Source organism: Malus sylvestris, chromosome 15 (genome assembly GCF_916048215.2).
Source record: "Malus sylvestris chromosome 15, drMalSylv7.2, whole genome shotgun sequence".
NCBI classification, from domain to species: domain Eukaryota; kingdom Viridiplantae; phylum Streptophyta; class Magnoliopsida; order Rosales; family Rosaceae; genus Malus; species Malus sylvestris.
In genome coordinates, this window is record NC_062274.1 from 25,105,551 (window position 1) to 25,127,486 (window position 21,936).

The following is a 21,936-nucleotide window of genomic DNA, read 5'->3' on the forward strand; positions in this document are numbered from 1 at the left end:
CAAAAAGTGTGAGTGGGCAAAAAACAAAGCTTTTCAAAATCATTTCATTTACCAAATGCTCTAACCGCTCGTCGTAAAACATGTATAATTTTCCCAGAAATGGAATATAAATATATATATATATATATATATATATCAAATCATGCTTCACATATCCATAATCATAAGTATGCCATACCAAAAATATATAACATAATAAGTAACTCAGGTAAAAATAAATTCATGGAAAATAACATATTAGCCAGAACCCCTGCAAAAGTTTGTACGGTTGAATTCATAGCTCATTAATCAATCTAGCTGAAGTCACTACAAGTGACCTATACGACACTACACTGCACACGAGTCAGAATCATTGTAAGGGTCTGTACGACAAGACTGGGTGTATTATAGTTATGCTCAATGCTACGCACTCATGATAGCTATGCGATAAATCGCTAGTCACCTACGAGTCGGAACCACCTATGATGGTCTGTACAACAAGACTGTGCATCTAAATTAGATCTAATGTGAGCATAGGGTGCGGGAGGTAACATTATAAACAGGCATGTACCATATCTCTGGCTAAATCACAATCACACAGGGTGCAGGTTTATTAGCTTTCAATCACATCTCATATTATAAATATCTCATATAATAAAACATAACTCACCTAGTACTTACTCGAGCGTCCACAGCACCAATTCATATTATACATCATATACGAATTCATATGTTGAATATAAATTTATATGCATGGCATTTGAAAGCATACTTTCATTTAAACGCATTTTCTAGGAAAATATCAAGTATATAAGTATATACTGAAAACCAAAAGCCCACTCACTGGTATATCGAAGGGTCGTAGCCCCCGAGTCGTCCTTGACTGCGCTCGTCCTCGGGATAAGTCTCCCCTATATGCGAAACAACTATAAAAAAGTTAATTTAAAGCACATAAGCAATACTAGCTAAAAACTTCTCATACATTGCTCAATTGAGATATATAAATATACCATCGTGACCTACACAACTCCATGAACACGCCCAAATTTTAAAATAATTTTTTGAAGCCCTCACGCACCGTCACATGCCGACAAGGGCACGGCCATGCGCAGGGAACCCTAACGGAATCCCCAAACCCCGTTAGGAATATTCCGTGGAATATTCCGTTAAAAAGTAACAAAAACCGTTAATTCTACCTGACGGTGTCAGAATATTCCGTCAAACTTTGACGGAATATTCGCTCGTCTTCTTCCTTCGACTCCGGTGACCGTTGCCATCGCCGAAAAACTGCGAATTTGAAAAACCTTGATATTTCAGTCATTTCTTAACCAAATTACCTCAAATTTGTCCCAAAATGAAGCTTGTAACTAGACGAACAAAATCTTACCAATTTCAAGGCTTGAAATCCATGGAATCTTGATAGAGAAGACTCGATAATCCAACCAAAACTTACATCTCGTCAAACTCGACTTTCCGACGTCCAAATTACTTGGTTTTTCTTCTCCGAGCTTTATAAGGACGTTCTTAAGCTTCCTACAAGCTTGAAATCCTCTAAAAATCATGCATTTATGACTACATAAACAGTGCTCAAATCAGAGGGTAATGGTTTCTCGGGTTTTACAAGCTTTCAAGTCCTAAAAATGGTACGAATGGACTCAGGGGCTTGTAGGGAACAAGAACATCACCTTTTTAACGTCGATCCGCGACTGGTTGAAGGAGTTTGAGGTTAACCGTACGGTTTGTATGGAAATTGAAGGAAATCTGAAAGGGAAGAGAGGGAGTGAGTGTGTGTGTGTGTGTGGTCCACGGGGTCACCAACCAAAGCCAAAGAAAATACCATCTAAGTCCTAATTGGTTCCAAATTAATAGGACTTAGCACTAATTGGTCCAAAATCTAACCTACCACACCACCACACAAAACATCCAAGGGTATATAAATAATTTCACATCGTCGAAAATAAATATTTCGGGACGGGCTGTCACATGTAAAGTACACAATACATTAATGTCGGATATATTTCTTAGAATAGCAGTCATTTAGCAGGACCCGTGAGAAATTAAAGCTAATTGGACGTGGCGCGACCAGGGCTAGAAAATATTAGTATTTAAGTTTACTTTAATGTTTGGTTTTATGAGCTTAGCCCGTTAGCATTAGGGTTTCATTTTCGTAGGGCTAGGGTTGGTTTATTATAAATAGCATGCTTGTTATTTAGTCAATAATAAGTTAGGCATGATGTAGCTTCTTTGGATTTTGCAGCCGTTTCGGCTTTCTTGATTGTCTTCAGTTTCAAGAACGTCAATTGAGCACTATTGTGACTCATGGCAGCAGCACACCACCAGACATGCCTTGTTAGTCAACACCCTCTTATCCTTTCACTGTCGTCTTCCATTTATTCATACTAGCCTTCATGCACACGCGTGACATTTTTTGAATCACAGCATGCTACGCGCGATTTACACGTTTTAAATCATCTTAGAAGAAAAGTCAAATATTTGAAGTAAATGAATAATCTTAGATCATGCTAGAAGAAACCCCTCATAAACCAATTAAAGGAGCTGAATTCACATAATAAAATTAGTCTTTGTATAATTTACATTAAGAATAGAGAAAATAATATTTAATAAACAATTGATTGAATCACGTTAACCCACCTCCTTCCCCCTTAGTATAAATAATATCATTTGTTACAAACAAAAAACAAAACAAAAAAACAATCATTTGACAACTAATTTAATCATATTATTATCTGTGTGTGAATGATTTTTTTATAACCGGCATTACACACATCTTAAGATGTTTTGAACATGTTTAAAAATAGATAAATTGAATCACATTATTGTTAGTCTATTGTGAGGTAGTAATTAAAAATTTAAAAAAAAACCACAAAATCATTAATCATTAAAAATACTATTGAAATGACGAAAATACCCTTACCTTATTTGATGCATTATTTTAGGATGCCTTTGAAGTTTTTTTGTTTTGGGGGCATTTTTGTCCAATTATTTTTGGTAAAGCATTATGACACCAAAACAATATTCACTTTTGTGTTGGCTTTATATATAATAATAGATTCAGCGAAAGATAAACATCATGCTTTATGAACACTTATCTAGCAACAGTTAAAATAACAACCAACCAACCACAATTGTAAAGAAGATTTTCAATCTAGCAATAGTGACTCTCACAACTATAATTAAGAAAAGTTTTGTTCAAAACCACGAAGCAGTTGGTTCAAGACTTTGGGAAGGAAGAAAAACATAATGCTATCAACTTCTAAGGAAACAAGCGTTAAATTTATCTCTTTACGTCCACACAACAATCCCAGATATTATCATGCCATGGTTCGCTCTACAAACATTAGAATGTGGATTTTAAGGAACTCATAGTATGAAGAAAACATAATACCTTAATCAAGTATATGGAATACAAGTGGCATACACTGACAAGATATCATTTGGAACTAAGAAGAAATGGAGAACAAAGAGTTCCCTTTCTATTTTCTGAAAACGTTTAACAAGAAAAGGTTTTCGATTTTTTGAGCATGGTGGCGAAGGCAGTACTTTTGGTTCAAGTATAAAATTGAGCGCGGATAGGTACGTACATTCACGACACACATGATACATCAATGAAAAACAGTCTAATAGTTATATGAAAACTATTATAGATTGAAGCTTGAGAAACATTCCTGACATGTATAAACAGTGACACATAATTATTATATCCACAAAAGGATGCAGCTGCAGTTTCAACTAGTAGAGTGATTATGAACAGATCATCATCAAAGGAAAATGAGATACCGAATGAAATGCTACGAGTTGAAACTAATGAGTATGTAGTAGGTGCATATAATTTGCGCCCTGTCCTCTGGTATTAGTAACACAGCAAGAACAAATAAGGCAACATACAGATCTTCAGTAATAACATCCTACTGTAGAATAGAGCAAACTCTATACCTTCATTGCCTCTATTCTCAGCTCCTGAAATATACAGACAAAATGGCCTGCCGACATTCACGCCAAATAAGTGATTCCAATTCTCGAGATTATGTATGTAACCATGGAATCTATAATTGCTGTTATAAACCTATGAAATTGTGAGGCAGGTTCAATAAATGCATCAAAATGAGTTGTCAAAGGATATCTCAACATGGTTGAAATGGAGCCCATGACATGACCGAGAGACTGGAACGGCGCACTCCTGTGTTGAAATTCTAGAAGAGATAGGTGAAGAATTGGAAGGACAGCCTGAGAATGAAGAGTTGGATCTCTATCAATATTAGGTCGAGCTGATTTCTGATACCTTCTAAAACATAGAGAGGCTTTACATGTCATCTGTTTTGATGGCAGGCCTGCTTGATGTTGAGATAAACTATTATGCTTGGCAGATCCACGGGATCGGGATGTCCTTTGGAGTCTATCAAAATGCTTTCCCTTTTCTGATTCATTGTTCTTTCTAATTTGGTTTGGTCTGGTAGAAGATGATTTTTTCTGACACTTGACACCTGATCATATAACATAACCATGGTGTAAGAATCTCCATCTAAAACAATGAAATACATAAACAATCCTTCACAGCTGGAGCAGGAGTAAGATTGAGGATGTAAATGAACTAACATGAAACAAAAATGCTTCATTTCTTCCTAAATACCTCTATTTTCTGTCAATTTTGTTGGAATTAAATAGAATTTAGTTTTAATCAAGTGGCTGAGAAGGAAGAAACCAATAGGAAAGTGTATGTCTAGTCTCATAAGACAAGTGTATGCTTTAGATCTTTGTTTGTGAATCAAGGGCTTATATTGCTCTAGATTAGCTTGTAAGAAAAAATCCAATGTGTTGATATTTAATGAAAATATCTGTGCTTGCTGCATGGACTGAAAAACCTTTCACATTCCTCTAAACTTTCTCTGTTTTCTTGTTCCTTGTCTACCTTCAGAAATACATCATACCAACCAAATTAACTCACCGGAATTTATCATGGCCTTAGAGCTTAGGTTCTGATCAATTTCAGGACTGGGCGTTTTTGTGTGTGCTTCGTATCTCTGAAAAGGAAAGGGGAAAAACATACCCAGATCGTGAAAATCTCATCTGTTCTTACAAAGTCTCACATGGCTACTTCGAGCAGTGGGGGAGATCTGAGGGCTCCTATTTTTAATGGGATCAACTACGATTTTTGGTCCATCAAGATGAAGACCATATTCAAATCACATGATCTCTGGAATTTGGTAGACAAGGGTTTTGAAACCGCAGAAACTGAAGATGATTCTAGCGATGAAGATCAACAGTCTGTGAGGAAGATAGCAATGAAAGTTAATGAAACCAGAGATGCAAAAGCTCTTGGTATCATTCAAGGGGCAGTGTCTGATGAGATCTTTCCTCGAATCTCAAACTTTGAAACCTCCAACACTACATGGGATGTTCTTCAACAAGAATTTCGTGGTGATAAAAAGGTTAGGTCTGTCAAACTACAATGTTTAAGAAGAGATTTTGAGTACACAAGGATGAATGATGGTGAAGCTCTATCTGCTTATTTAACAAGATTGACTGACATTGTGAATCAAATGAAAACTCTTGGTGAAGAACTGACAAACCAAAGATTAGTACAGAAGATACTTATTAGCTTGCCTAAATCCTATGATTCCATCGCATCTATTATAGAAGAAACTAAGGACCTTGACTCCATTGAGGTTCAGGAGGTGATTGGTACATTGAAAGGCTATGAGCAGAGGTTAAATATGCACTCTGAAAACTTAGCTGAAAAGGCTTTTACTAGTCTAAGTGTGACTGAGAGAGATAGCAGTTACAGGGCTCAGGGGAACAACTCAAATCAAAAGAAATTCTGGAAATGAAAAGGGAAGAAATGGGACAACAACCATACTCCACAATCGAAATCAGAAACTAGCAGTGATTCTACCAAAACCAAGTGTAAAATCTGTGACAAATTACACTATGGTGTTTGCTGGTTCAAGGGAAAACCCAAATGCACCAAGTGTGACAGATTTGGCCATCTAGCAAAAGATTGTAATCCAAGAAGGAACCAAGCTGTCAACTATGCACATAGAGCAAAAGAAAAGGAAGTAAATGTCTTTTATGCTTATAGTGTTACAAGAACTGAAAATAAGAGAGGAATCTGGTACATTGACAGTGGATGCAGTAATCATATAACTGCATATGAATCCTTGTTAATCAACATTGACAGAAGCTTCAATTGCAGAGTTAAAATGGGGAATGGACAACTAATGGAAGCTACTGGAAAATGAACTCTTGTTCTAGAGACAAAGGGTGGAAGAAGATTCATCAAGGATGTAATACTTGTACCAGGTCTTAATGAGAATCTCCTTAGTGTGGGACAGATGATTGCTCATGGTTACTTCTTACTTTTTGGAGACAATATGGTGGAGATCTTTGATGACAGAAGCCTCCAAAACTTGGTAACACAAGTTGGCATGACAGAAAACAAAAGTTTTCCACTTATGCTAGATTACAATGACTCAATTGCTCTAAAAGCAAATGTTGCAGAAAACTCTTGGTTATGGCACAAGAGGTTTGGACATCTCAACTTTCACAGTTTAAAGAGATTGGAGAAACTACAAATGGTGACTGGTCTTCCTGAGTTACAAGAGACTAAGAACCATGTGAAGGTTGCATATTGGGGAAGCATCACAGGGACTCTTTTGAAACTGGAAATGCATGGAGAGCAAGCCAACCTCCAGAACTCATTCATACAGATGTGTGTGGTCCAATGAAAACACCTACACTCAATGGGAACAGATATTTTCTGTTATTCATTGATGACTGCACCAGGATGGTTTGGGTATATCTTATGAGAAACAAGAGTGAAGTCTTTTCAATCTTCAAGAAATTCAAAGTGATGGTTGAACTTCAGAGTGGTCTCAAGATCAAAAGACTAAGAAGCGACAAAGGTGGTGAATTCATGTCACTTGAGTTCCAAGAATTCTGTGAAGGAGCAGGATTACAAAAGCAATTGACAGTTGCCTACACACCACAGCAGAATGGTGTAGCTGAGAGGAAGAACAGGATTGTGGTTGAAATGACCAAGTCAATGCTACATGATAAGAAAATGCCACTTTCTTTTTGGGGTGAGGCTATCAATACATCTGTGTATCTCCTAAACAGGTGTCCAACTAAAGCACTTGAGAAGAAAACACCTTTTGCGGCATTTAGTGGCAGAAAACCAAGTGTGAAGCACTTGAAGGTGTTCGGATCAATCTGCTATGCACAGATACCATCTCAATTAAGACACAAGCTTGAAATCAATAGTGTCAAGTGTGTTCTTGTAGGTTATGGAAGCTGTGAAAATGGCTATAGGCTCTACAATATTGAGTCACATAAAGTGATTATCTCAAGGGATGTGGTGTTCAAGAAGAATGAAGCATGGAATTGGGAAACCAATAACATTGACACTATATCATTTCCACTAGCAATGGAAGAAGCACAAGCTAAAGTGCAAAATGTGAATGAACTTGTTATACAGGATGGAAGTCAAAATGATTTTTCAACTCCAACACAAGGACCTCAGTCCTCTACTTCAAATGCAGAAGGACAAGAATTACATGATTCCTCCCCTGAAACAACTCCATTAAGAATGAGGAGTTTAAATGAGATCTATACAGTGTGTAACTATTGTGTTGTTGAACCAGAGAGTTTTGAAGAAGCTGAGAAGGATCAATCTTGGCAGAAAGCAATGAGTGAATAAATTGCCATGATTGAGAAAAACTCTACTTAGAAATTGGTAAATAGACCGAGTGATAAACCTGTGATAGGTGTGAAATGGATCTACAAGACCAAACTGAATTTGGATGGATCAATACGGAAGAACAAAGCAAGATTAGTTGCCAAAGGCTACTCACAACAACCTGGGGTAGATTTCAATGAAACCTTTGCCCCTGTGGCAAGGTTAGATACCATTAGAACCTTGATTGCTCTTGCTACCCAAAAGGGATGGAAACTTCACTAGTTAGATGTTAAATCAGCCTTTCTAAATGGCATTCTGGAGGAAGAAGTGTATGTGGATCAACCACAAGGATTTGAAGTACCAAATAAAGAAGAGAGGGTTTACAAGTTAAACAAAGCACTGTATGGACTCAAACAAGCCCCCAAGGCTTGGTACAGTGAGATAGACTCCTATTTCAACAAGAGTGGATTTAACAAAAGTCCTAGTGAAGCTACATTATATACAAAAATTGGTGAGAACTCTGAGATGTTTATTGTGTCTATATATGTTGATGATGTGGTCTTTACTGGTAGTTGTGAAGAAATGATTGAAGAATTCATAAGGGACATGATGAGACAATATGAGATGTCGGATCTTGGCTTGTTGATTCACTTCTTGGGAATTGGAGTAATACAAGAAGTTACTAGGATTTTCATACATCAACAAAAGTATGCACAATCATTGCTTGAAAGATTCAATATGAAAGGATGTAAATCTGTGGCAACACCATTGATCACAAATGAGAAACTTTGTAAAGTGGATGGTTCTGATGAATGCTGATGAATGCTTATACAGAAGAATGGTTGGAAGTCTGCTTTACTTGACTGCTACAAGACCTGACATTATGTATGCAGCCAGTCTCTTATCAAGGTTCATGCATAATCCCACAAAAATTCACTTGGGAACTGCTAAGAAAGTACTAAGGTATATCTCAGGGACCTTGGACTATGGAATCAAGTATGAAAAGGGAGAAAAAGCAATTCTGGTAGGCTTCTGTGACAGCGATTGGGGTGGCAGTGAAGATGACATGAGAAGTACCTCAGGATATGCATTTACATTTGGTTCTGGGATATTTTCTTGGGCCTCTGTCAAGCAACAAAGTGTTGCATTGTCTACGGCTGAGGCAGAGTATGTGAGTGCTGCAATGGCTACCTCTCAAGCTATATGGTTGAGGTTTGTGTTAAAGGATTTTGGTGAAATGCAAGTGGATGCTACACCACTTATGTGTGACAACACATCAGCAATGGCTATGACCAAAAATCCTATTTTTCACCAGAAAACCAAGCATATCAAAAGGAAGTTTCACTTCATAAGGGAAGCCTTGCAGGAGAATACCATTGAACTGATCTACTGCAAATCACAGGATCAAATGGCAGACATCTTTACCAAAGCTCTACCAAGGGAAAGATTTGTCTATCTCAGAGGAATGCTTGGGATCAAAACCAGAATTCATTTAAAGGGGAGTGTTGGAATTAAATAGAATTTAGTTTTGATCAAGTGGCTGAGAAGGAAGAAACCAATAGGAAAGTGTATGTCTAGTCTCATAAGACAAGTGTATGCTTTAGATCTTTGTTTGTGAATCAAGGGCTTATATTGCTCTAGATTAGCTTGTAAGAAAAAATCCAATGTGTTGATATTTAATGAAAATATATGTGCTTGCTGCATGGACTGAAAAACCTTTCACATTCCTCTAAACTTTCTCTGTTTTCTTGTTCCTTGTCTACCTTCAGAAATACATCATACCAACCAAATTAACTCACCGGAATTTATCAAATTTCCTTGATTTTTTCATTGCTCTAACACGCCTTGCTGCTTCACCTCGTCTGTGCTTCTCAGCAAGCACTTTCGATCTTACAGCTTCTTCACTCCAACGCTAAACAGTGGACAAGAAAACATGCAACCAACCAATACCTTAATACTGCAGACCAGTTAATGCTAAATGAATAAACAAGACATCATATTACAGCTACCTGTCTAAACGTTCTCAATTTGTAGAGGTTACGACCCTTCACAAGCAAAGGAAATGGTGGACACAGCTACTTTATTCCCCTGATCCATATCACTTCCACCTTGCACATCACGAACATGGATCAGTTAAAAGAGTCACAAATAGCTACACAGTACACTACGATATATGACAGGGTTATTTAAAAGCAAATTATCACTTCTCACTGACCACCATTCTCTTAACTTTTATATATGAACCTAGAATATTGCCAACTTCCAACATGTATACTCAAAATCGACTTTAATTACGGCCAGAAGACAACCTTAAGCTTCAAGCCTCACCGTAAATGTATGTTGTTGTTTGTCAGCACCATAGCTTTCTTTGCCAGCAACAGTTATCTTCCCTAGAACCATTCCATGCCTTGTCACTTTGTCAAACCTGTTTGAAACCAAATGCTTGAATTACACCGCCGAAAGAATTGATGAACGAGCATCACATGACAAAGCTTTCAAATTAAAAGAACAGGGATAAGTGGTTACTTCACACACACACACACACACACACACACACACACACACACACACATATATATATATATATATATATATATATATATTTCAGAACTGTTTGGATAAAGTGTGCTTTTACATCATGTCATGCTTCCACTTTATGACTGTAAGTATTACTTAAGGATGTTGAGATTTATGAAATTATGATGGCATGATATACATATTTTTATCTGCTCATCATGCATGTTTACACCTTAATTATAGTACTCGTTCGGGTCAAGACCAGCTTCACATGTATGTACATCGCACTGTTACGCTCAATAAGAATTCATTGTAGGTGTCAACCTGTACTATGTTTGCAATAGGCAACTAGAACTTGTACATGATGCGCTTAGCCAGCTTTATGTGTATAGGTACTTGAGCGTAGATTATTAGAGCATCTCCAATGAAGGCTTAAATGGAGTCTCTAAATATAGGGACAAAAGACTTTCAATTGAGTCTCTAAAGTATCATAATATGTAGGGAGATGAATATCTCAAATATGAAGAGTGTATATAGAAATTCTAAAAGTGGTCCCATGTTGATTTTGAGTGGAAAATAAACTCACTCACGTGGGAATACTGCACCTTTTGTTTTTTTTTTTTTCCTTGCTTTTTGAACCCACCCATGCCACGTGGGTAAGGATGGGCAACAGTTATGGCAAGCGGGTAACTGTGATTATTTACTCATAAACGTTTGTGCTCATACCCACATAACCGTTTATCCGTTGGGTAATTGCCTAAACAGTTATACTCATACCCATAACCATTTATAAATGGTTAACCATAGATATAACCACATACACATTTAACCGTAACTATTTAATACTCGTTTACCATTTACCCTTTTTAACCCATTTATCTTTCTTTTTTTTTACCATTACCTCCTTTTCACTTGTCTACATGTTTTTTAACAACTTGAAAATTTAAAAAAAAAAATTGTCATAATTTTATTTTTTTTTTTTGACAATTAAACACCATTGTAGGTACATTCATCATACATTTCCGTATTTTAAGTTTTAAGTCCTTATGTCATTCCAATAATTGAAATAATAGTTTACGGCCGATATTTTTAACTGTTACCAATGAAGATAATATAATATTTGCCAAGTATTTTTGGATTACGAAAACTGTTTAGAAGACAGTATTATTGGGTTATTTAACCCATAATGTAAAGTATTAACATAATATATATATATATATATAATGAGCTACATTATATTATAATTAGCTATATAAACCATGCACTATAGTCAATAGCATTGATCTAAGTTTTATCCGATAGAGAACATTAGGGCTGGTTCGGTATGGAATATCGAATCGAAATTAGTATCCCGAATCCCAAACCGATATTTTTCAAGACGGAAATTTAAAGACCAATCCCAAACCAAATTTTCAGGAATCCCAAATTTCAAAAATCTCAAAATATTTTCGGAATTTCGGTACAAATCGGGAATCCCAAATTAAAAAATGAAATCGGGAATCCCCAGTTCCCCACAATCTTTGCTAGAAGTCAGATCATGAAGGCAGAAGATGAAGCTAGTTAATGATAAAACGATCACAAAAGACTACGAAACATACTTTGGGCTGCTCCATGGCACTCCCAAAATATCTTATATATTTCAAAGGATAAAGACGTGTAAGCAGCTACAATCTCTACAACTTTCAACTTTGGAGAACTTCTTGCAACTCTAAGTGTCCAATATGTTGCATTTAATAGTCTTAGGTGCAGAGATGGGGAGGACAAACTTATACATTGATCTAAGGACGGCTGAGTGAGGGTTTTATTTGAATTCAACGGTTGAGATTAATTCTCAACCAAATCTGACGGCTGTTACAATTTCAAATATATATTTAAAATTAAATAATATATTTTTTTTTCGGTTTGGTTTGGGATTATTACCGAACGAATGAAAATGTGAGACCGATTCCCATACTGAAATTTCGGGATCAGTTCGGGATTGGGTATTGAAATTTTTGGGATTTTCGGTTCGGTTTTGGAATTTTCGGTAATTTTTTTTCCACCCCTAGAGAATATGGTTTTTGTTAATTTTACATATATGAAATAAATAGGTAAACGGTTACCCGTTTATAACCGCGGTTAATACCCATAACCATCTATTTAAATTTCACAAGTAAACAGTTATATCCATAACCGTTTATTTATTTAAACGGTTAACCAAAACCATAACCGTGAAGTTTAAATGGGCGGGTAACCGCGATTACCCATAACCGTGGGTATTTTGCCCATCCCTACATGTGGGCATGCTGTTTCTCTTTCGGGTTTTTTGCAACTTCAACTTCCCAACGATAAATACAGGATTTTGGTTTTTATCAACATCTAGAATACTCTAATGAAATGAACAATAATTTTTTAATAGTGTAATCTCTATATTTAGGAATTATACTATAATGCTACTCTCATTTGAGATAATATTCTTTTAAGGACACAAAGATTCTTTTTAAGTCCCTACATGAGTCCTCAAAGATGGTGGTCTCTTTGGAGATGCCCTTACACTCAGCCTATTCCATATAGTTACTTTCTGCATGGGCTTGTTTGTCTGCATAATTATGATAAGCATACTATTTTGTATGGTTGAGATGTTGTGATTATCGTACATTTGAATATTAGGATTCTACGGTAATTAACTGTCATACTATTATGTAGTATGATATGAGTAAAGCATGTTATATTTTGTTGCTGATATATTGTGGTTTACTATATAATTGGAAATAATTGTTTTAAACGGTAATTGATTTTCATACTTACGTAGTATGATTTGGAAACTATATATATGGGTTCACAACGAGGGGCTATTATGTTGAGAAAAACAAAGGTTTTATTAAACCTTTATTTGCATATGGTCCAATATCCTAATAGATAGGGTGTTGAGCTTTTACCTGTGTATGGGTTCGAAACTTCCTGCTCCCCTTAATTATTGTACCCTCCCCCATCACCTTCAAATAATAAAATTTAAAAATAAAAAAAAACTTATTCTTACCCGCTCACACTTTATGTTTCGCACACCTCCAGGACTTAATAGTTGGACTTCTATGGCGAGCGAGGGATCTTTGATGGTTTTGACATCCATTCCAGTAAATGTAGGAATTTAATTCTAGTAGCTGTGTAATATCCATCCTACCTAGGATGGGAATATTCTTACTTTTGCTACACTATTAGCTATTGTCTAACAATTACATACTTTATAATATGGGTATATCCCATACTGCGCATTCTCACCCTTAGTTTAAATATTTCTAGTTTCGATTTTAATTTGTTCACACTTTCACTTAACTATTTCATAATATGGCTCCATCACCTTTCAGGTGTCAAGCAGCACGCCTTGACTCCTGTGTTCACCAAAATATCCGAGTTGGGATGTGTCAGTTGATGCAAGCAAATCTTGCACTACCATACATAAAAAAAAATTATAAAAAAAAAAAATATATATATATATATATAATATATAAAATAAAAACTTACGATCACTCACTCATGGATAGAAAACTGTCGCCGCTTAGTACGACCTAGTTTGGGAGTGAGGTGCTTAAAAAAAAGCACTTATGAAAAAAAGCTGTGAGGGTTTTAGGTGTTTGGTAAACTGAAAAAAAATGGCTTATTTTGGAAGCTGCTGTGAGAATAAGCTGAAATCAAAGGAAAAAGCTGAAGCTGCTATTTGCAGCTTTGGAAAACTGGCTTTTTTTCAAAGCACACGGAGCTACAGTACTCCTTTAATGAAATGACCCACTATCAGACTACTTTTTTTTCCAAAAGCTTTTTTACAAAAAAGTTTACCAAACGCTCTGTTGATTTATTTCACAGCCGCTTATTCTCACAGCACAGCCGCTTATTCTCACAGCAGTTTTTTTTCAAAGCACAGCAATACCAAACCAGCCCTACATATCATTGATTTTGAACTTATTTGAAAGTAATTTAAAATATCTAAAAACACTTTCAAATCACCAAAAGCACTTTTGCCCATGTTTGAGAAAAAAGAAGTTAGACGTGCTTTTTAAAAGGAAGGCATCTATTGTATGGCTCTATCACGAAGCACTTCCAAGCATTGTTCCGAAAGCACTGGAAATTTTTTTATTAAAAAAACTCAAATGCTTCTAATAGAAGCACTTTTACTACAAGTGTTTTGAACATCCAAGCTTTTTAAAGAAGCAATTCTAAACGAGCTCGTTATGTCAAATTGAAAAAGAAATTGGCAAGTTAAAACAAAAAGATATGATGCTCATTAAATAGTAGTATTAAGAGTAGAGATGCTACAACATAATTGAGGGCATGTCCCGCCAGTCTAATGTCAGAAACATCGAAGTGTGATCGTTTTAGTAAACAAGTTGAGAACTATTCTAATCTGCAACTGAACACACTATACTAATACTACAGATTTACAGTGGAAAAACACGACTGAATGCTTCATCTAGCGAACGCAAAGGTGTCATATCTCTCCGGTCCCAAGTGTACACACAATGCCGAAGCTTCATCAAATGATGATTCGCTTCGGTTATATATTGCTGCTGCAAAATATAGAATATTTGCATCCAGAAAATTTCTTAACCACCCCCAAGACCATTGTTTTATCGGTCAAGAGTCAAGACAGCACCGGCAAATCTATACTTCATGGATCTTATCAAAACTTTTATTGAGCTTTTGGCACAGCCCGGCTAGAAACTCCATGCAACAATTTGACAAATCCAAGGAAACTTAGCTTTCCATCAGTGTGCCTAATCCAATCATGAAGAACCGCATGAACTGGGACGGAAGGGCTGAGGCCAAGTTCCTGAAACATATGCACATAATGCCCCATATCAGTATATGCATATCAGTGGACGGAAAATTTTATACTAAGACGAAGAATTTAATGTTTTTTTTCAAGCTCATAACTACTACTAGGAAGGGGAGAAGTGAATCAGTGGATACAGAAAGCAATTGGATGGTAGGAACAATCAGTCAACAAAAGATTGAAGAAAGGCACAATTATCATGCATCCACACATACCGAAGCCAGTTCCTCAATAACAATAGCCCTGTTGCCATCCTTCTCAAAAATTTCATAGGCACAACAAGCATGTTGCTCCCACCGATCAACAGCCTCAAGTTGGTGCACACTGAGTGCAGCTGCACAAAATTCCTCAAAATCCATCCGCCTGTATTGCAACGCATTAAGCTGCCAAAGAGAAGAAGAAATATAACATTCTAATAAGAATTAAGAATGTACCAAATGCAATAACCTTCCACATCCATTACAAGCATCGAGGCACCTACCGATGCTAGAAAATCAGCAATTCGCGCCTCCTTCATTGCATCAGTTGCATTTTTCATCAATGCCTGACAACATTAAAATGTTCGGGAACATGACTAACCATAGGTCCAGTTTAAAGAGTAAATAATTTTGAAGGAAACCCACCGTTTTAATATTTTCTAAGCTTATTGTGCCATTTTTGTTTGGTTCCAACAGCGCAAACTGCTCCTTCAAATAAGAAAGCTCATCCACAGTCAATGTCTTGGAAAGAGCCTGCCAAAATGCCAATGTTGAGGGAACCAAATAAGCTACTAGAAATTAGTAAACAAAGATGAATTACAAAAATAAACAAGCAACCGATGCAGAGAAAAAGGGTGGCAAGAACAAATGTGAAGGAATAATAGCCTCTACTAGTCACCAGAACAATATTAGTACATATTCTCAATTGAAAATGGCACCATATACACACCCTTAAAGCAGCTTTTCGGAGAGGTGATGAACGCATATAGACCTTCATGAGTTTGAATATTAATATATCCAGAGGAACTTTAATATCATTAGAATTTTTAAGCCATGGATGACCTGCAAGAGAAAGTAGTGAGTGAAAAAATTGAGAAGTAACCATGATCAAGCAATTTTCAGAGTGAACAAGGCACTTACATAGGGCTTGAGCAGCAGTCATTCTTTTCCGTGGATCTTTATTCAATAGGCGCTTGACAAAATCTCTTGCCTCTGTGGACAGAGATGGCCAAGGTAGTTCGTCAAAACTTGGATCAGCTTTTAGAACAGCCCGAAAAATGCCAGACTCAGTTCGAGCCCAAAATGGACGGCTTCCACACAAAAGAATGTATGCAATCACACCTACACTCCAGACATCAGCCTCTGTAGCGTAAGACCTATGTAGAACTTCGGGGGCTACATAGTACGCACTACCAACAATGTCATTAAGCCTCTCGTCTGCAATGATATTCAACAATATGAAACTATTGGACAAAGTTTGAGAGCTAAAAAAAAGCAAGTAGTACAGTACAGAGTATGTTTATGTTGAAGAACTGTCAACCAACCTGGTTTGACAAAATCTGACAATCCAAAGTCTATAGCCTTCAACTGTGAATCTTCATCCTTTGACGTAAACAGAAAATTCTGATCCAGAAATTAAGTACTTAGATAAGTATACATAAATGAAAAGATAGCAAAGTTACAACACCCAAATGCTGGACCAAAAAAATGCAGTTATGCTTTTTACTGGAGATAGCAAAGAAGATAAAATGAACAAAAGGGAGGCAACTGCATGAAATGACATCTTCTCCCTTTTAAAAAAAAAATGTAAACATCTACCACATATTAGTGACTTTTCGTTAGTGATGCATCGCATCAACTTTAATACAATCCCGAGGACAACATATATCCTACCTCAGGTTTAAGATCCCGATGCACCACACCTTGGAGGTGGCAAAACGCAACCACATTTAATATCTGTGTCATAACGGTCCTTGCATCATCTTCTGTGTATTTCCCACCCCTGCAGAAGGAATAAGAATATAATTAATATGGCAGCAGTTGCTGTTGAACTAATTCCCAGTCCATCAAGAATAACCAAAACATAACACATTCAAGATACTCGCGCTGAAATCTAACAGGCACCAAAAGAAATACCTGGCAAGTATCCTATCCAGGAGCTCCCCTCCTTCACATAATCTAAAAAATACAACAATTGAACAAAAGAAGTCCGTAAGAAAGAAGTTAAGAAAATCTTACAGAAGAACATGTACAAGCAAAATGCAGGGGTCAGGACTTACTCCATTACAATGTAGACATTTTCCTGGTCTTCATACGCATCATAAAATTTCACTAGATTATCATGTCCGCTTAAAGCTCTCAATATCTTCACTTCCCTTCTCACATCCTCAATGGCAATGGCAGTAGTCATCTACCAACAAAAACAACAAAACAGAATCAGCAAATACGATGAGAATAAAAAGGTCGTACCCAGTGCACAAGGCTCCCGCTTTACGCAAGGTCTGGGAGAGGTGAATGTCGGCTAGCCTTACCCCCATTTATGGAGAGGCTGCTCCCAAGTCTCGAACCCGAGACCTACCGTTCATGGGCGAAGACACTTGCCATCGCACCAAGTGCCATCGCAGCAAATACGATGAGAATACAATCCAAAAATACAAAACCCATGAAACAAAGCATAGAAAGGTACTAGAATAAACCCAACTGCCAAAGTCCACAGCAACATAAGTTGCTTCCAGAAGAAGGTAAAACTAGCAATCCAGAGACAAACTAAATCATTTCACCAATTCATAGTTAGACCGCAATCGAAAGTAGAAGGACTAAATGTCAACCTACTCATCAACAAAAGACTATTCTTGCAAAGCAATATGCATCTCTCCTGTCTAGAAAGCATAACAATTACGCAACCAAATCGCTTCTTTGTTGCCTTTAATTCAAGTGTCTGCCTACAGATCCAATTCAAACAATGACAACGTAAAGTATGAAGGGCCCGTATCGATCACAAATGCCACTGATCATCAAACTCCATACAACCCACTAAAATTCACAGCTCAATTGGTCAGTAAATCCATTCAAACTAAGAAATTGCAAACCTTGGCTTTGGGGATGACTTTAACAGCGGCCTGTTGGCCCTTGAGCTCGCCCTTCTTGAACGTAGCTTTGCAAGTGTACCCAAAATGCCCTCGCCCAACCTCTTCTCCCATCTCATACTTGTTCCCAAAATGCTTGGAGAATCCGAAGCTCTTATCCAGGCCAGTGACGGCCTCCGCCTCGCCGCCCTCCGGTATCGCCGCCTCGTTTGGCTTCACAGACCCGTGCCTCCTAGCCAAAACCGCCCTTATATGCTTCGCCGGGGACGGCGGCGGGAAAGGCCTCTTGAAGAACCGCTTCGGGGTCGAGTTCGAGCTCACATTCGTCGGAGATCTCGCCGGAGACTTCTTGGAGAAGAAGTAGTGTGCCGGGCTGGGGCTGTAGAATGGGAAAAACGGAGACTTCTTGACGTTCTCCTCCTCAGCCTTCTCATCTCTACGGTTTCCTCCATTTCCGGCGGCGTTCGGCGGTGGAACGGAGCTCTCCTTGGTTGGTGGGGAATCGGATTGCGGCGAGAAAGTGTGAGAGTTTAGGGAGGGTTTGGAGGTGCAGAGACCCATTTGGTAATCGGAGATTCCTCCCCAAACAGACCGAGCCTGGGGATTTCAATTCCCGATTCCAGAGGTCAGAGCATCGCGTTTGGGTATCGGATTTCCGGATCAAAATTTTCAAAAACCCCTGAGACTTTCCGAAATTCTCAAGAATTTATAAGCAAAAGGAAAATCCTTTTTTTTCTTTAAATCTTTTTCTTGTTTTTGAAAGGATTCGGAATTTTAAATTTGAATTTCTGGAAATTGGGATTTGTCTCCGGCAATTGAGAAGAAGAAGAGAGGTGGATAGGAATCCATAGACAAAGCGATAAAAGGGAAAACGACGATGCGTTCGCTTTTATTTTATTTTATAATTTGTTTTCAACAACTCAAATTTATTAATTTGAGCAAGTTACTACTAGGATGAAGTCTTATATTTGATTTTCGTATTTTTATTAGTTTTTGATTCATCATTTTAATGTAAATAATATCATTGCATTCAAAAACATATTATACGGGTAAACTTTTCATCATATATCAACACACTATTAGATCAAAATGTTACCAGCAATAACTCATTTCATGTAAATCTTACTTATAAACAGAAGTTTTCTTTTTAAGTAACTTCCCTCCTCTCTCTCGTAACATAATAAAAAAAATAAAAAATAAAAATATTTTAAATGAAATCGGTTATTTAACTAATTAATTAATTACGGATTAAGCTTGGTATTAAATTGTTGTTAGCTTCTGTTGGAGCAAAAACAAGTGGAGTGGTCCAGCCTGTGAGGTGAAAGGAACACGTGGCGTGCGATGGGAGGGTTGTTGGATTGGTGATTAAATAGTGGTTAATTCAATAGTTAATTACGATTTTGCGGTGCCGTTTATTAGGGCAGCGACGGAAATGAGTGCGAAGTTTCTTGATTTACGCTATCCGAAAGACAAAAGACGAAATGGACGTTTTGATCCGGGTGGGCGCTGTTCCGCGGTCCGAAACAGAAACGCCCTCCAAAGTCAAAACTGCTTCGTTTTTTTTGGTTGCCTTTCTTCTTGGACAAGATAATTAGGGATGGACATCGGTGGATTGGTCGTATTAGACTTCAATTAGTTGGCCAATCTAGCCCATGGGTTAACTTTGATTGGTTTTTTACTTATTCCTAAGCATGAGCCTAATTCATGTGAATTTTTTGAACAAACGATATTATCTACATTAAAAAGGTAATGAGTTGGCTAAACCTCATGATGTAGTAGCAATAATGTTGTTCTACTTAAACCCAGTAAAATACCCACCCTTATAGGCTAGCTTTATATATTGGGCAAACAGTCCCTTTATGGGGACCATTTTTAGAAGAAAAATAAGGGTTAGTTATGAGGCCTATTCTATATCGGATTTCAGTGATCCGAACAATCTATGTTGTAATTCTCGATTGATAGATCATCCTTGCAAAAATAAATTCAATCTGAAATCATTTCCCCATTCAATTGTCATGATGAAATTTCAATGTTTCTTAGACTATAGTATTCGTCATTTTCTTTGACCTCAATTAGATGCCTCAAATATTTCTGATTTAGCTAATATTTTGTAAGAATGATCCATGAGGTGCAATTTGAAAAATAATCAGTTCGGATAGTTGAAGTTCGATGTCATTTTGACCCCATAACTAATCCCTAATTTTAAAAAAAAAATGGGGATCCACTGATTGGCCAAATATTCACTTCCCATGAGAAATATGTTTTTCTATATAACAAAATAGACCAATAGAAAAACGAAAAAGAGTATGTATGTATATATATATATATATATATTTGGCAGAATTATTTTCACAAGTTGCTTTTAATTTTTTGCAATCATTTGTTATTTATTTATTATTTATTTGATATTAGAAATAAAATAAAATAATAAAAAAAAAAGTGTGTAGCGTAAGAGCGAGGTGTGAAAATCAGCCCGCTCTATTTTGTGGACCAGGATCCTCTCCTGAGCAGATGGACAGGATCCTCCTGACCAGGCCCATTGGACCGTTCATTTTTTATCCAACGGCTACAAACAGGGGCCTTTCTAAAAGTTATAATAATTATAGCCGTTGGATAAAAAATAAACGGTCCGATGGGCCTGATCAGAAGGATCATGTTCATCTGCTCAGGAGAGGATCCTGATCCCTATTTTGTTTTATTTTTTCTCTTTAAAAGAATAAAGCATATACGTATTGAATTAATTTTTCTTTCAGAAACAAAACAAGCACGCATAGTCTATGTCGAACCAACGTGTTCAAGAAATTGTTACACAAAATATATCCATGTGTTGTGCATGTTTTCAATCTAAAATGTGTTTACAAGAATTATTATTAATTTTTCTACAAGTTAATTCACTTCTTTTAATTTTTTTTTCTGGCATTTTATGTTACCAACTAACGGGGTGAGGAAAAATAATTAGTATTTTATATTAAAAAAATGGACAATTAGGGATCTCGATTCTGATAATTATGGCTGGTTTGGTATTGTTGTGCTTTGAAAAAAAACTATTTCTGCTGTGATGTGAGAATAAGCTCATTTTTGCTGCTTCACGTTTTTAGTTTTTTTTTCACCCAAAATTGTGAAAATAAGCTTTTTTTAAGTGTTTACCAAATATTTTTTTGAGCTCAGCTTTTTTTATACCCACTTTTTATAAAAACATATCAGTACCACACTAGTACCTAGTAGAATTATGTCAACAATGTTGTCCTCGTTGATGATAGATAATCTAGCATCTAACCTAATAACAAGGACTATTCCAAAGTAGGGTTTCAAATGTTTGACAAGCTGCACAATCTTAGGTGTACTGATTGTTTATCACCAACTTGCTATTGAGTGACAACTAGCAGGAATGCCCGTGCTCTGTTGTGGGACTTGAACCCAATCCCAACGGTCCATTTAACACCTCCTAATATTAATTCCTAACAACAAAATAAATACAAAAACAAAATCAGCAGCACTTTCAAATCTTTCTAAAGGAAATCATCCCTGATATTGAGGAGAAAACAAAGTGTGTTAGTGTATTTATCTTCCTCATTTCTTGTATAGTTGAGGAATTTTTGCTTACCATCCGAATGAAAAGTAAAATGACGCTAACACACTCAATTACAATACAAAGAAGCTCGCAAACAAATTATTATTTCCAAACCCATGAGAGATTACTAATCAATCTATTAGAAGTTGAAATTCAACCCAAAATAAATATTTGGGGCATCATAAAAAACCAGCAGCACAACAACCCTATCAAAATGCATATTTCACAAAACATTTAATCATATCACAATCACATAAGTAAGGATTCTCAAATGTCACAATATTTAACTAGGCTCCATTTAACTA

General features: G+C 36.7%; 1 protein-coding gene and 1 pseudogene across 1 annotated transcript; both read right to left on the reverse strand.

Annotated features, from left to right (window-relative positions):
* Positions 1 to 3,905: 3,905 nt before the first annotated feature.
* On the reverse strand, positions 3,906 to 13,298 carry LOC126602853 (uncharacterized; annotated as a pseudogene).
* Positions 13,299 to 14,422: 1,124 nt separating this feature from the next.
* LOC126605578 (CDPK-related kinase 5-like) lies at positions 14,423 to 18,951 on the reverse strand. Its single transcript, XM_050272985.1, has 11 exons — positions 18,064 to 18,951; positions 17,254 to 17,384; positions 17,111 to 17,152; positions 16,868 to 16,976; positions 16,519 to 16,597; positions 16,115 to 16,411; positions 15,924 to 16,036; positions 15,620 to 15,727; positions 15,478 to 15,540; positions 15,212 to 15,379; positions 14,423 to 14,993 (listed from the first exon to the last, which is right to left on the reverse strand). The coding sequence occupies exons 1-11, from the start codon at positions 18,619 to 18,621 to the stop codon at positions 14,853 to 14,855; spliced, it is 1,809 nt and encodes a 602-aa protein (XP_050128942.1). The 5' UTR covers positions 18,622 to 18,951; the 3' UTR covers positions 14,423 to 14,852.
* Positions 18,952 to 21,936: the final 2,985 nt, after the last annotated feature.